We start from the raw sequence: 12128 nt of genomic DNA on the forward strand, positions 1-12128 counted from the left end.
AAGTAGGTGAGTATAGTAATTTTTGTTTACACAAGTCTTTAAAGGTTATTTTGCAAAAATTAAACAAGTGATTAATATTTTATGAAGTGGTGAGTGAGAAAATAGGACATAGGGGTAAGAATAATAACACTTTAAAAATGTTAGGAATTATTTATGTATTATATATCTCACATAAGATAGGAGACGTAATTGTTTAGTATTCAATTTAAGTTGTACTCATGTTCACTTCAACGGAAAAATTTCGTACGTGACCATAATATAACATGGTCGTGTAATACGTGGTGTTACATGTGTTATAATGATTTTACACGTACCATAATATAAGTGGATTAGTCACACGGTCACAATGTTATGGTTATATGAAAAAATTTCTCTAATCCAATCCTTAAATGTGTTATCCCTCATTCATTCCTCGTATTAAATCCTTAATAAGAGATTAAGAGCCAGACTGTTAAATTTCATATGGCACTAGTTTGGTTTGATAACTAGAGAGAAGTTTTTAAGCTTAAGATATTTTGCAATAACTTTTGTTTATTGAGTTTTCAGGAGCTTAAAGATGAGATGAATCTATGAGTATCCATTTGTCATCACTTGGTGATTTTTAATTCTTGATCAGTTTAAGTTTTAAGTGTCAATTCAATTCATGATCTAAGAATCCTCAAGTTTATGTTTAGCTAATTCGAATTCAGCTAGCAAATTCATTTTAATTAGATTCGTTGTGTTCTCGCATGCAATCAAAATAAAAGGCTAGGTTTGTGATTTCCATTCACAAAAGCTTACCAGCCTCCATTTAGTTGCAATTTAGTTTATTTTTGTTTTAAGTAATCAAACGTCTATAACTCTACATGAGTTATTTGGGATCTGCTTTTGGTATTTGAAGGATCAAATGCTTGTAAATGGTATTATGGTTTAAGTAATGAAAACAAGCTTGATTTTCTCTAAATTTTCCTTTTCCTTCGAGGCCTACTTTGCATTCCAAAGAGATTGAGATACAAATAATAATTTAACCTATTTACAGGTTTCTCCACGGCAGTTCCCAAATGACACTGAGAATATTACTATACAATGACAAGACCTATTCTCTTCAGAAGTTGCATTGTGAAATTTTACATGATAAAGCAAAATAAATAATACTGGAAAACACATTTGTGACCTGCACTGGGGTGAATGTGGTTCATGCCTTGCACAAAGACTAGGCCACATGGTCTGATGAGGAACGATATATCTCATTAGCATAAGCTGAGGGAACATAAACTGCATTCAAAAGTGAACTATGGGTCCGGCCGTAGAACAAGTATACCAATGCCCCTATGAAAAACCATACAGAGATGCGCATCCATGTCGCAGCCCTAAGAGTTAGAAATGGAAAATAAAAAATTAGTCGTGACTATAATATATTTGGAAATTTATAGATCAATAAGTTCAATTTCTGTGTTTGCATGTGCATTTTCTTATTTATGTGTGCGCTCGAGGGCGCTGGAGTGACTCACCCAAGATCAATGAGTAAGTAGGTATTTATGAGAATACAAGCAGCAGGTAAGAATGGAACAAATGGACAAATGAAACCTGGAGAGAAACAAAAAGTAAATTCAGCAGCTTCTGAGAATATACCTCAGGCTTTCGCCTGCATGTACAACTAGAAATACGATGTTAAATCAGGTGTACCTAAACAACACCCTAGCATTGTAAAGAACAATCAAATCAAATAATTCAAATATTAATTTATCAACTACATCTGACTTCCTAATTCATCAACTACATTTTACCCATCCCTAAACAACTAAACATTGGATGTTAACTTTTGAAGCTTGCCATGAACTAATATAAACCTAGAAAGGTTACCATTTCTAAACTACATTAAGTTTAATTAATGATTTGTTTACACTACCGCAGATGAAGTCCACTAGCAGAGAATTTAGAGAAGAAAAGTTCCAGAGAATCAACATTTTCTAAATGGATCCATCAACACTGAATAACGCCAACCATTCTCAACAATATTAATATCATAGATATTAATTGTACCTCCTGTGTGTCCAAAGCTGTGCCTTGCATCATCTTGATCTATACATGTTAGCACAGTTAAGCAGCACAGCAGGAGAACTCCAGCCATTCCACACACTGTGCAGCGAAGAATGCTGGTACAATCAACACATTGGTACAGACAGAGTTACAATGCATTAAACAAAATCTGATGAAACTGATGGTGTATATGTGTGATCTTATCCCTATTCACATATGATTTACAAAGAAAAAACTGCACATGTTTCTTTTGGAATACCTAAAGCATAGAGAGCCCAGATAGATATCTAAAAAATGCTGCTCAAATCTCTGTAAGAATTTTCTCAAAATAGTTATTCACTCCCTGGCCAAAAAAAAGAAAGACTTACACTCATATACCAATTTCTGGATTTGTGAAAATCAGGCTAGTTTTCCATAATAGTAAGCCCAATATAATCTTGTCTTATAAACTATACGTGTTAAGAAGCACTTGGCTGCATGGAATAATAATGTTAATTAGCAAGAACTTCGTTGCCACTACTAGTGGTGAAGAAAAATAAAACCATCCTACCCCAAAACAACTCTGAGCCTAAAGGTTTCTTTTTAAAAAGTCAAATAGTCTATTAGAGTTAAAATTCTGGTCAAATAGAAAACGGCCCTTAATTGAAATCAACCAGCGTAAAATAGATTTTAAAAAATGACAAACCTGGAAAGGCCTTTAGCTGAAGCTGCAAATGCAAATAGAAGAACCCCTATACAGAGAAAGGTTATGGTCCAGGCAGCAATTTTCCGCCTTGTTTGTTCACTTCGACTGTCTGTATGATTAGAGTGAGTCAAAAAGAGGAACATCATAGTCCCAAGATATAGTAGATGAAAGATTAAGAAAAAAATTGTGCTTTCAAAAGCAGAAAGAATCATAAATGGATTATCATGAAGCAATGAATACTTTATCTCAAAATGAAAGCAACGAGACTCAGGTACTTCCTAAGAAGAAAATTCAACCTTATACACTAGGTATGCATTATGAAAAGACAAGAGAAGATCATAATAGCTAGAACATTGTGTCTTCATCTTGCAATGAAAAGTCAAGAAGTTCAGACATAGGGAAGAAGAATTTATCAATGTCGTAATGAAAAAACATGGGCTTAAATGGGACTGGCAAAAAAGGAAAATTTCATTTTGAAAACCACATCAGGTTGAAAAACATGAATCATATAACAAAAACCAATTTTCTAGGATAAAACCTTAGTTAATTTAAATTAAACATCTTCATTTAACATGCAGGGATGAGGTCCTAGTGGAATTGAGACCATCTTATCCTCCATGTTCAGTGAGGGTCTGCCCATTCAAAATCACAACATCAGGAGTCTGATACAACTTAGGTGCAATATTTGTTTTCCTAGACGTCAAAACAAGTAAGCTAGTATCACCTTGTGATGTGCTTTTCTCAATCAGAGGATAGACAAGTGTTGCCTCCCCAATTTCATTCTGACTTGAGCCAGCAAGATCTTGAAAGTTTTTGCTGTCACTTTCCTGCATATTACGACCAAATGATACTGATTCAATAGACTTTTGAAGTGATGATGAAAGTGGAACCTCATCTGGCGGAACATATCTGAGTATCAACACTGAAACTGCAGCAGTGGTAAATGCAAGCAGTGTACCAACACTAACCTGTACCCACAAAACATACACTAATGTAAGGATAGAAACAAGAATTCAATAAAGATTCATCTCACTAGACACCTATATATTTAAGTTCATTATTTATATAAGGGATTTGAAGATCTTCATATCTCCAGTCCAAATACTATGGTTGACTTACCATCCCTGCCAATTGTGAGACATCCATAAAGAATGCCAGAACTGCTGCAAAGATACCAGTTGTAACAGTGCTCTTCAAGGGAACTTGGGTGTTTTTATTAATGTCTGAAAAAAATGATGGCAATAATCCATCTCTAGCCATTGCCATCAGGATCCGTGGCTGAAAAATCAACAAACCGAGGGATTTCCAATTATCAGATGGAACAGATCTCTTATTTGTGATGATGAAGAGGACTAAGTGTTGTTTTATTAGCCAAATAACATTCATGAGCCAGAGAAAAAAAAAGTGCAAATTAAGGTAATCATTATTCATTATGAAGCATAGAAGATAAAAACCTATTGATAATACACCATCGTTAAGGTTTTAGGGCATAAATTTAAAGAAGGCCATTAAAAAAAAAGAGCAAAGATATATTATCTTCCAAAAAATACACTTCCAATTCTTTTTTAAACATCTAAAGAGATTAGTAATATGCTGAAGGGTTAAAAATAAAGCACAGTTTCTAGATTATTTTTTCAATGGATTTGAGCAGATGTTTTGTTAGGATATGCTTTAGCATCTGGTTGACCCCAAATACAATATTTCGTAATAATCATCTCTTGTTAAAAGGAACTCAGTGTTTTTCACATAAAGTAAAAGAAAAGAGCATTCTGGATCAAACAACTCTAGTGACTACCAAAAATATATCCAAACAGTCCACTATCTCACTGCTAAGTATGCACATGCTAAATATCAGTGTCGACCAATACATTGAAGTTCCAGAATCCAGAGATATTGATATTAATATTGGATATCAAAATGTTTTTTGTAAATAATTTGTCAATGAAAATTACCCTAATGGATTTTTGGCCTAGTAATTCTGAGGGTACATGGGGTGTATAATATGTAGTTACGCACAAAATATTAAACCAGCTGCTAAGTAGTAATAGCAATTAGCAAGAGAGTTTTATGTATTAGTGAGGGGTAATTTGTTACTATCATTTTTTAAAGTAACAATTAGTAACAATTAATAACAATTAATAAACAGCCACTATGGCTGATAACACCACCATTACCTCTATCTAATTCCATCCTCTCTTATCTTAACACAGGGTATGGTTCACTAACCCAAAAGTTGAATGCACTGGTATCAAAAACTAACGAACAATTTTTGTCTTTGTGCAATTTAAACTCAGAATCTAATAATAAGGATAAGCCCATGAAAGGAGTTGGTGGAAGGAAACTCTACCAGTTCTACCTCCTAAATTTCAATTGGTAACATAAAGATTTTTTGGACATAAGAAAGAGAGCCTTGTATTTATTTCTCAATATGGGAATACAAGCAGATACAGACTTTCTCAAACAGCAAGCTGTCCAGGCATTGACACAAAAGCTACCTCATGTCTGTATCAGGAAGGTCTGTTTAAACTGTCAGGAAAGTCCAAAAGAACCAACCAATATGTAATTGAACAAGCAGGAACAAATGTAAGAATTATTAAAGTTCAGTCTGTATTAGTAAAATTCCACCATCAAGAGGTTCATAATTATGCTAAATCACAAAGTGAAGATACTACTTACTAGTTACTACTTACACACCTGGGCAAGAATTGAACCCAACAAACTTGCAAAGAGAGCAGTAACTGCTCCAGTTGTTATAATATACCTGCAATAAGTATATACGGATCTCAAAACAAATAGTTTTAAATAGAAGGCAATCAATCTTGGAGAATAGCATAACAACAGAAACAAAAAGCAAATATGCTTACACTGCCCATTGCACCCCATAGCCAGCAAATACTGAGGAAATGGGAGTGTCCGGATCTAAGGAATAGTACGGTACTAAGCCTGTAATAACAACTGATACAAGCATATACAAGATGCAACATATAAACAATGCTACTCCTATACCGAGGGGCAAATCTCGTTGAGGATTCTTCACCTGTCATAAAACTTATGTTCTTAAATTCTTGGAGAGCAGCCAACAATGCTAGAACATTTTATCAAAAAATCCCTTTGACCCTTTGATATAGCAGAACAGCTATTAACATGTCTGTGTGGGAGAGAGAGAGAGAGAGAGAGAGAGAGAGAGAGAGAGAGAGAGAGAGAGAGAGAGAGAGATGTTCTGATCTTTCATTCTGAAATTTTGCATGAATCCTTAAGAGGGTGCACCCAATCATGAAGTTTTATTGAAACTAAAACTTATCAGCATAGATTTATTGGGCCAGTGAAAGAATCTCAATAGTAAAACAGCAGGACCATCTTCATAAGTTTACCCCAAGCTTAAGTGTGACTTAGGTTTCTGATCTGGTGCAATTTTGGCATACAATGCTAAATTTCCATGCTTCTATTGTCGTAAAACTTTCATATCAAAATTTAATCCTCTGCCACCTGAATTTTTCTTAAATAGTTCCTTAATGTAGCTACCTTTTGTAGGCACATCCATTTTGCCCTAAAATACAAAAGAAACCTTTGAAACTTTGACAAATTAGTCATGCTTTAATTTCACAACTAAGAAATTAGTTATTCACTCCAAAATTAAAAGAGAAACTAGATATTTCCAACACAGGCTACATGAGAATATGTAGTAGGCTCCACACACATCACACATCAAGAATAATCTGCTACAAAAAATCTGTACCTCCTCAGCTGTGCTGGTAACTGAATCAAAACCAATGTATGAAAAGAAGACCACAGCAGACCCAGCAAACATCCCATTTATTCCAAAAGGAAAGTACCTAAAAAATTTAAGTGAAATGTAAGGTAGACCAGTAGTCTAGTGAGATTATCATATAAGACAGTGTAGACAATATGACAGCCATTACCCGCTGGGAAGTTCATATCCAACCCATCCAGTTTTGAAACCCAAATATCCACCAGTTATCGTGATGAATAGCATGACAGACACGTTTACTGTTGTAACAATCATTTGTACCAATGAACTCTGAAAATTGGGTTCTATGCTTTAGTCAGAAATGTAACAAAGGAAAAGATAAATCCAACATAAATGAAAAAGACTGCAACGATTTTCAAAGAAAAAGAAGTACCTCCTTGATCCCTGTGCACAAGAGGAAAGTGACAGTAAGAACTAATACTGCTGCACATGGATCAACCACAATACCAAGCATGGGGATTGTATGACGGGCCAAGAAAGCAGGCAACTTATCCATACCTCCAAAAAACAAGGCCTAAAGTAAGGAAACAAAAGAACAATGTTGTATCTGTTAAAAGCTTAACATTGACGATCTCCAACATGGCTTGCTATTAATATTACTCAAACTGAAGACAAATAACTTAAAGAAATAATCAATGATAATTTTGTAAAATTATCATCACCATGCATTAAAATGATAAAGAGGCATTGTCTGGTGCTAGCACCATACACCTTTGCCCTCCTTTGTTCTATAGTAAATTCTTTTTCTAGAGTTGTACCGACACTCTCACTCATCTATGGAAAGATAAGGTTATTTCTCTGCAACTCAATTAGAGCACTTGTAACTCATACAAAACTTATATATGTTCCAATTGTTCTAAAAACTTATCCCACATCACAATATATAAAATCATACGCCTCTCACACTCAAACTCACACCCACTGCCAAATGGTTTGGATTGGATGCTTCAACTATAACATGATATCAAAGGAGCAATGCACTTATGTGTCATGCCCAATTTACTCATACATACTCCATCCTCCATGCCACTCAATATAATTGATCCACATCTTTGCCTTAGTCTGAGCACACATAAGGCGGCATGTTTAGAATATAATAATCGCACATCTGGTACTCCTTATTTTAAGCCTTGCATCACAAAAATATAAAATCTCATGAATCTCCACGCATTGCTAATTGGTCTTAATTGGTACTTCAACTATGACCTATTATATATATATATATATATTTCTCATCAACACTTTTCGATATATAGGCAATTGCATATGATGATGTCAATACTGTACCAGATTTGGGGTTATGCCACGAGCAACAGCTGAACCACCAATAGTATATTCTAGAATCAGAGCCCAGCCAACCAACCAAGCAACACTGAAGCAACCACAAAATGTTAGTCACTTAACTGAAGGTGTCATCATTTAAATAAAAGGAAAGATTGTCATGACTTTAGATCCCCCATCCACATCTTAAGATGCACTTAGCACTTAGCAGTGTGTGGGGACCGTTTACCATGTCCTCAAACTTACAATTTTTTTCTAACAAAGAATTCTTTTATTGAAGTCAGAATTTTCCAAGCAGTATGTCTTGAAACAAATTTATTAACAAGGAATGTTAATGTGCATCTGAGGTTGAGGTTTTCTGTCAGTCCATAGCATGGGTAAAGACTACCATTCATACAGTACATTCAAATGATTTAAAAGATTTTACATTACCCTTCTCCAATGCATATGTATGCATAATGATAGGCACTCCCAGCAGATGGACAACGACATGCAAGCTCTGCATAACAAAATGCTGAGAGTGCAGCAGCTATACCAGCAATTAAGAATGAAATGGTAAGTGCAGGCCCAGCATGCTCTCTAGCAACTGTTCCGACAAGAACATATACTCCAGCACCTATAGTAGCTCCAACTCCTGATTGAAAATAAATTTTATAATATCATCTCTATGCTTGTAAGGAAATGAAAACCCACGGGAAAAAGGGCATATCAAAGAACTTAAGCATAAGTTGGAAAACATATTGAGATCATCATAATAACTAAAAATCACAAAAAAAAAAAAAAAAAAAAAAAAAAAAAAAAAAAAAAAAAAAAAACCAAACTAGAGCATCAAAGAAAATTTCAGTTTCTAGTACAAACTTATGTTAATCTTATTAAGATTGTTTTTACCTGTAAGACCTAATAGGAATAAGATTATCAAAAACTCACCAAAAGCATATTTCTTTCAGCCCCTTTGAAAAAGAATACAATGTGTAAAGAAGTTAACAGAGGAAAATGAAATGGGAGATAATGATTATCAATGATAAACAGGTTTACATGTGGTCTTTCATATATCCTCCCTTTGATAAAACTGAAGAAACAAACAATGAACCTAGCATAAGCCATAATTACTACATGTATGGGTTCATGAATGTTGTACATGTATTACATAGTTAATTGAATGCATAGATAAATCAACAGTGCTCCATGAACTGATGAGGATAAGATAAAGTACTGTCAAGTGTTAGAATTAGAGCATCCAACCAAAAACCAAATGAAAATGGGTGGAGAAGCCCAAGATCCTATATAATGCTATGCAAGGCTTAGACTTCCCAATGTGCGATTCTATATTTTCCAACACGCACCATCACGTGTGGCCGGTCCAAATCAAGTCCATGGATCAATTATATAGGGTGATGTGGAGCACGTGTGATCAAATAGGGCCCAGCATGTGAGTCTCCAACATGCAACCAAATTGGGCCCATCAGGTGGATGGATCACCTGCTCTGATACCATGTAAGTTGGAGCATCCAACCCAATACCAATAGGCCATGGGTGGAGAGGCCCTTATCTTAAATATTGTTATGCAAGGCTAAGTCTTCCCGATGTTGGATTCTTTATTCTCCAATATCTTGTAGATTAAGGAAACCATAGATGGAGAGACCCTTCGTGAAAATTTCAACTGTTTTATTGCCCATGGAAATGAAATGTACTTGAAGAGAGCCATTTTCTTACAGCAACAAATTTTATTGATCAACTCAAAAGGTACAACAGCTGTGGACAAGGAGTCCACAACAGATCTACAAAGCAAATCTACAGTAAAACAAAATGGTAATTTATCTTAATGAAACCACCGTTGTGGAACCACGCATGTTAGAAAAAATTGCAAAACAACCGAATTTGCATCCAAGGAGGCAATAAGCTGAAGAGGTAACTGAGGTTGAAGAAAAAGACTCAGGTCGGGCATGCCTTTCATATGTATAGGCCCATTTCAGCAAACACCCTTAATTTTGAAGATCCATCACTTTGAAACACTTATTTTTTAAGAAAAATAAATTTTCTATTGTTTGAAATGAAGGAAGCAACTTGCACTATAGCTCTTAGCTTTTAGCCTATAAAGCCATAAATAGTGACTAAAATAATCAATGAAAACAACATGGTAACTATAACCCGAAACAGATGAAACAGGAACAAGACCCCAAATATCGCAGTATATCAAATGTAAGGGTGAGGAGATATTGTAGACAAAACTACCGGAAGCCTCTTACTTCAAAGGAATTGGCAAGCAGAACAAACAAAAGTTTTATTTAACGTATTGATAACATCCAACAATCATTGGAAGAAAGTGAAGAAACATTCCAAAACCCTGCATGCCCCAACTGATTATGACATATCTCAAAAGTAGTACTATGTCCTTGTTCGCCACAAATTTGACACTTCCTATGTATTTGTTGCCTCGAGAGCTTGGACCACAGCCCCAAGGCTGAGATTGGGAATACAGGTGATGCTTTTTGTTGAGAAAAATTACCACCTTTGTGCCCACACCCTTGATTTTGAGGTGGAGCGTGAGTAGCCATCATGGTCGTATCTACAACAAATGGTATATGCAGAGCAGAATGAGATGAACACTTTAGATGCTGCTCATTATTGAAAAGATTAGACCTAAGCTTGGCAAAGGCTGGTGACAGTTTCCAATTTTCCATCACTACCATAAAGGATCAATATTCTAGTCCTAGACCATTAAGGGTATGATTGACACGTTCCTTGTCCAGGAACTGAATTCTCTATTGCAGCTAGCGGATGTTCTATTACACGCTCCTAGTACGGGTATGATCGACACATTCCTAGCATGAACAAAGATTAAATGTTGTACACATATTTATGGGTTCATGAATGCTGTACAGGCATACAGTGACGAAGAGCTGAAGAGCAAAATCTTCCAAGCAATTGCAATAAAACCAAATGCAACCAAACCCATTATACAATTGAAAAAGGAGAAAACAAACTGTTAACAAACCCATTAAACAATGACTTCAGGAACAAAATACTTCCAATTTGAAGACAATTAAGAATGCTAATTAGCATACAAAAACATAATTCAATCAGCCACATACCATAAAGGCACAAACCCATATGAAGTTAGCATAAGACTAATAAAAAACATAGCAAAGCCCATTTACAAACAGCAAGAGAGAGACAAGTTAGTGGAATTACCAATGGCAATGAGGTCACTGACAGATAATTTCCTAGCCAATTGGCGATCCCCCTCCCTCCTCACATGAACTGAATCAACTTGCTTCCTCTGAATTAAGCTTCTAAGCCCCCAAAAACACTTCCTTCCACCAGCAACATTACCAGAGCTTTGCATATCAACACGCACACCCATAAACCAAACACACTAACACTCTGTTTCTTCAATGTCAGACTCACTATATCATTGAGAAAGACAACGAAAGGAAGAAAAAAGGAAATTAATTTTGGTCTTTTGAACAATCTAAAGATAAGAGAATGTGGCACTGGGTTGTTGCGTGCAAGACAAAGACTACTGCTCTTTCCGATTTCTGAAGGTGATGGTCCTGATGGATGACGGAACGAGTAATAAATAACAATATATATTATTATCGCAACTAAAAGTTGTAAGAAGTAAAAGATGAGAAGAGTTATTTGCATTTTGGGAGTGTAGGCAAAAATCCAATACAAATTAAGTCTATTTACCCAGAAAAATCCAATACAAAATCTACCCCCTTCTCTTCTTTCTTTCTGTTTTTTTTTTTGTTTTTGGTAAGAAACCCCTTTCTCTATTGCCACTTAAGGAAGAGTCGAGATCAAAATTCGCGGTAACAGAAATGCTGCTATTTGCACACCATTTTTTTTTGCACACTTTTTTTGAAAAAAAAAAAAAAAAACTCAAGGAAAAAGACCTTATACCCCATACATTTTTCTTTTTGCACACCCTTCCTAAACAAAACAAAAAAACACACACACACACACACACAAGCACACACCCATCCCCGACCACCTCCCTCCCCACCTCTCCTCTCTCCGGCACACACCCATCCCCGACCACGCCGAGCAGCCAACCACCACCGGCGACCACCCCACCCCACCCCTCCCTGCCCTTCTCTTCTCTCTCTTGCTCTCTCTTTCCCCACCCCCACTCTCTCTTCTTTTTCTGCCCCCTACCCCAACCACCTCCCTCCCTCCTTCCCCCACCCCCACCCCCACCCTAACCCGACCCACCCCCTCTCTCATGCCCACTCCATAACTGCTCCTCCAGCTAGCTCACCATCGCCGGAGAGAAGAAAAAAAAAAGTTGCAACGGGCTCGGCGGTGGTTTCGTTCGGTAGGTACCCACCGAACAATCCTATTCTATTCGGCAGGTACCTGTCGAAAGAA

General features: G+C 36.1%; 1 protein-coding gene across 3 annotated transcripts; it reads right to left on the reverse strand.

Moving 5' to 3' along the window:
• Window positions 1-932: 932 nt before the first annotated feature.
• LOC147282879 (cationic amino acid transporter 4, vacuolar-like) lies at window positions 933-11303 on the reverse strand. 3 transcript variants are annotated; one of them, XM_086246440.1, is made up of 14 exons: window positions 10947-11303; window positions 8187-8388; window positions 7761-7845; window positions 6847-6987; window positions 6625-6743; window positions 6441-6537; window positions 5569-5741; window positions 5399-5465; window positions 3824-3982; window positions 3429-3672; window positions 2705-2813; window positions 2023-2135; window positions 1491-1566; window positions 933-1349 (listed from the first exon to the last, which is right to left on the reverse strand). In XM_086246440.1, exons 1-14 carry the CDS (start codon window positions 11116-11118, stop codon window positions 1193-1195), a joined length of 1914 nt encoding a protein of 637 aa, XP_086102566.1. In that variant the 5' UTR covers window positions 11119-11303; the 3' UTR covers window positions 933-1192. The 3 variants fall into 3 exon arrangements, 2 of the variants coding, with proteins under 2 accessions (XP_086102566.1, XP_086102567.1); XR_015122820.1 differs by having other exon boundaries at window positions 1285-1349; window positions 2023-2118; XM_086246441.1 differs by lacking the exon at window positions 10947-11303 and having other exon boundaries at window positions 6847-6971; window positions 8187-8382.
• Window positions 11304-12128: the final 825 nt, after the last annotated feature.

This window comes from Dryas octopetala, chromosome 6 (genome assembly GCF_963921425.1).
Source record: "Dryas octopetala chromosome 6, drDryOcto1.1, whole genome shotgun sequence".
NCBI classification, from domain to species: Eukaryota; Viridiplantae; Streptophyta; class Magnoliopsida; order Rosales; family Rosaceae; genus Dryas; species Dryas octopetala.

Bases quoted from the DNA above. Each gene is read 5' to 3' on its own strand.
- LOC147282879 (XM_086246440.1), bottom strand. From the start codon at position 11,118: ATGGGTGTGCGTGTTGATATGCAAAGCTCTGGTAATGTTGCTGGTGGA. The intron at 7,846-8,186 runs GTAATGTAAAAT...TGGTTGCTTCAG, and splicing joins TACATATGCATTGGAGAAGG to TGTTGCTTGGTTGGTTGGCT. The intron at 6,744-6,846 runs GTACTTCTTTTT...CCCAATTTTCAG, and splicing joins TGTGCACAGGGATCAAGGAG to AGTTCATTGGTACAAATGAT.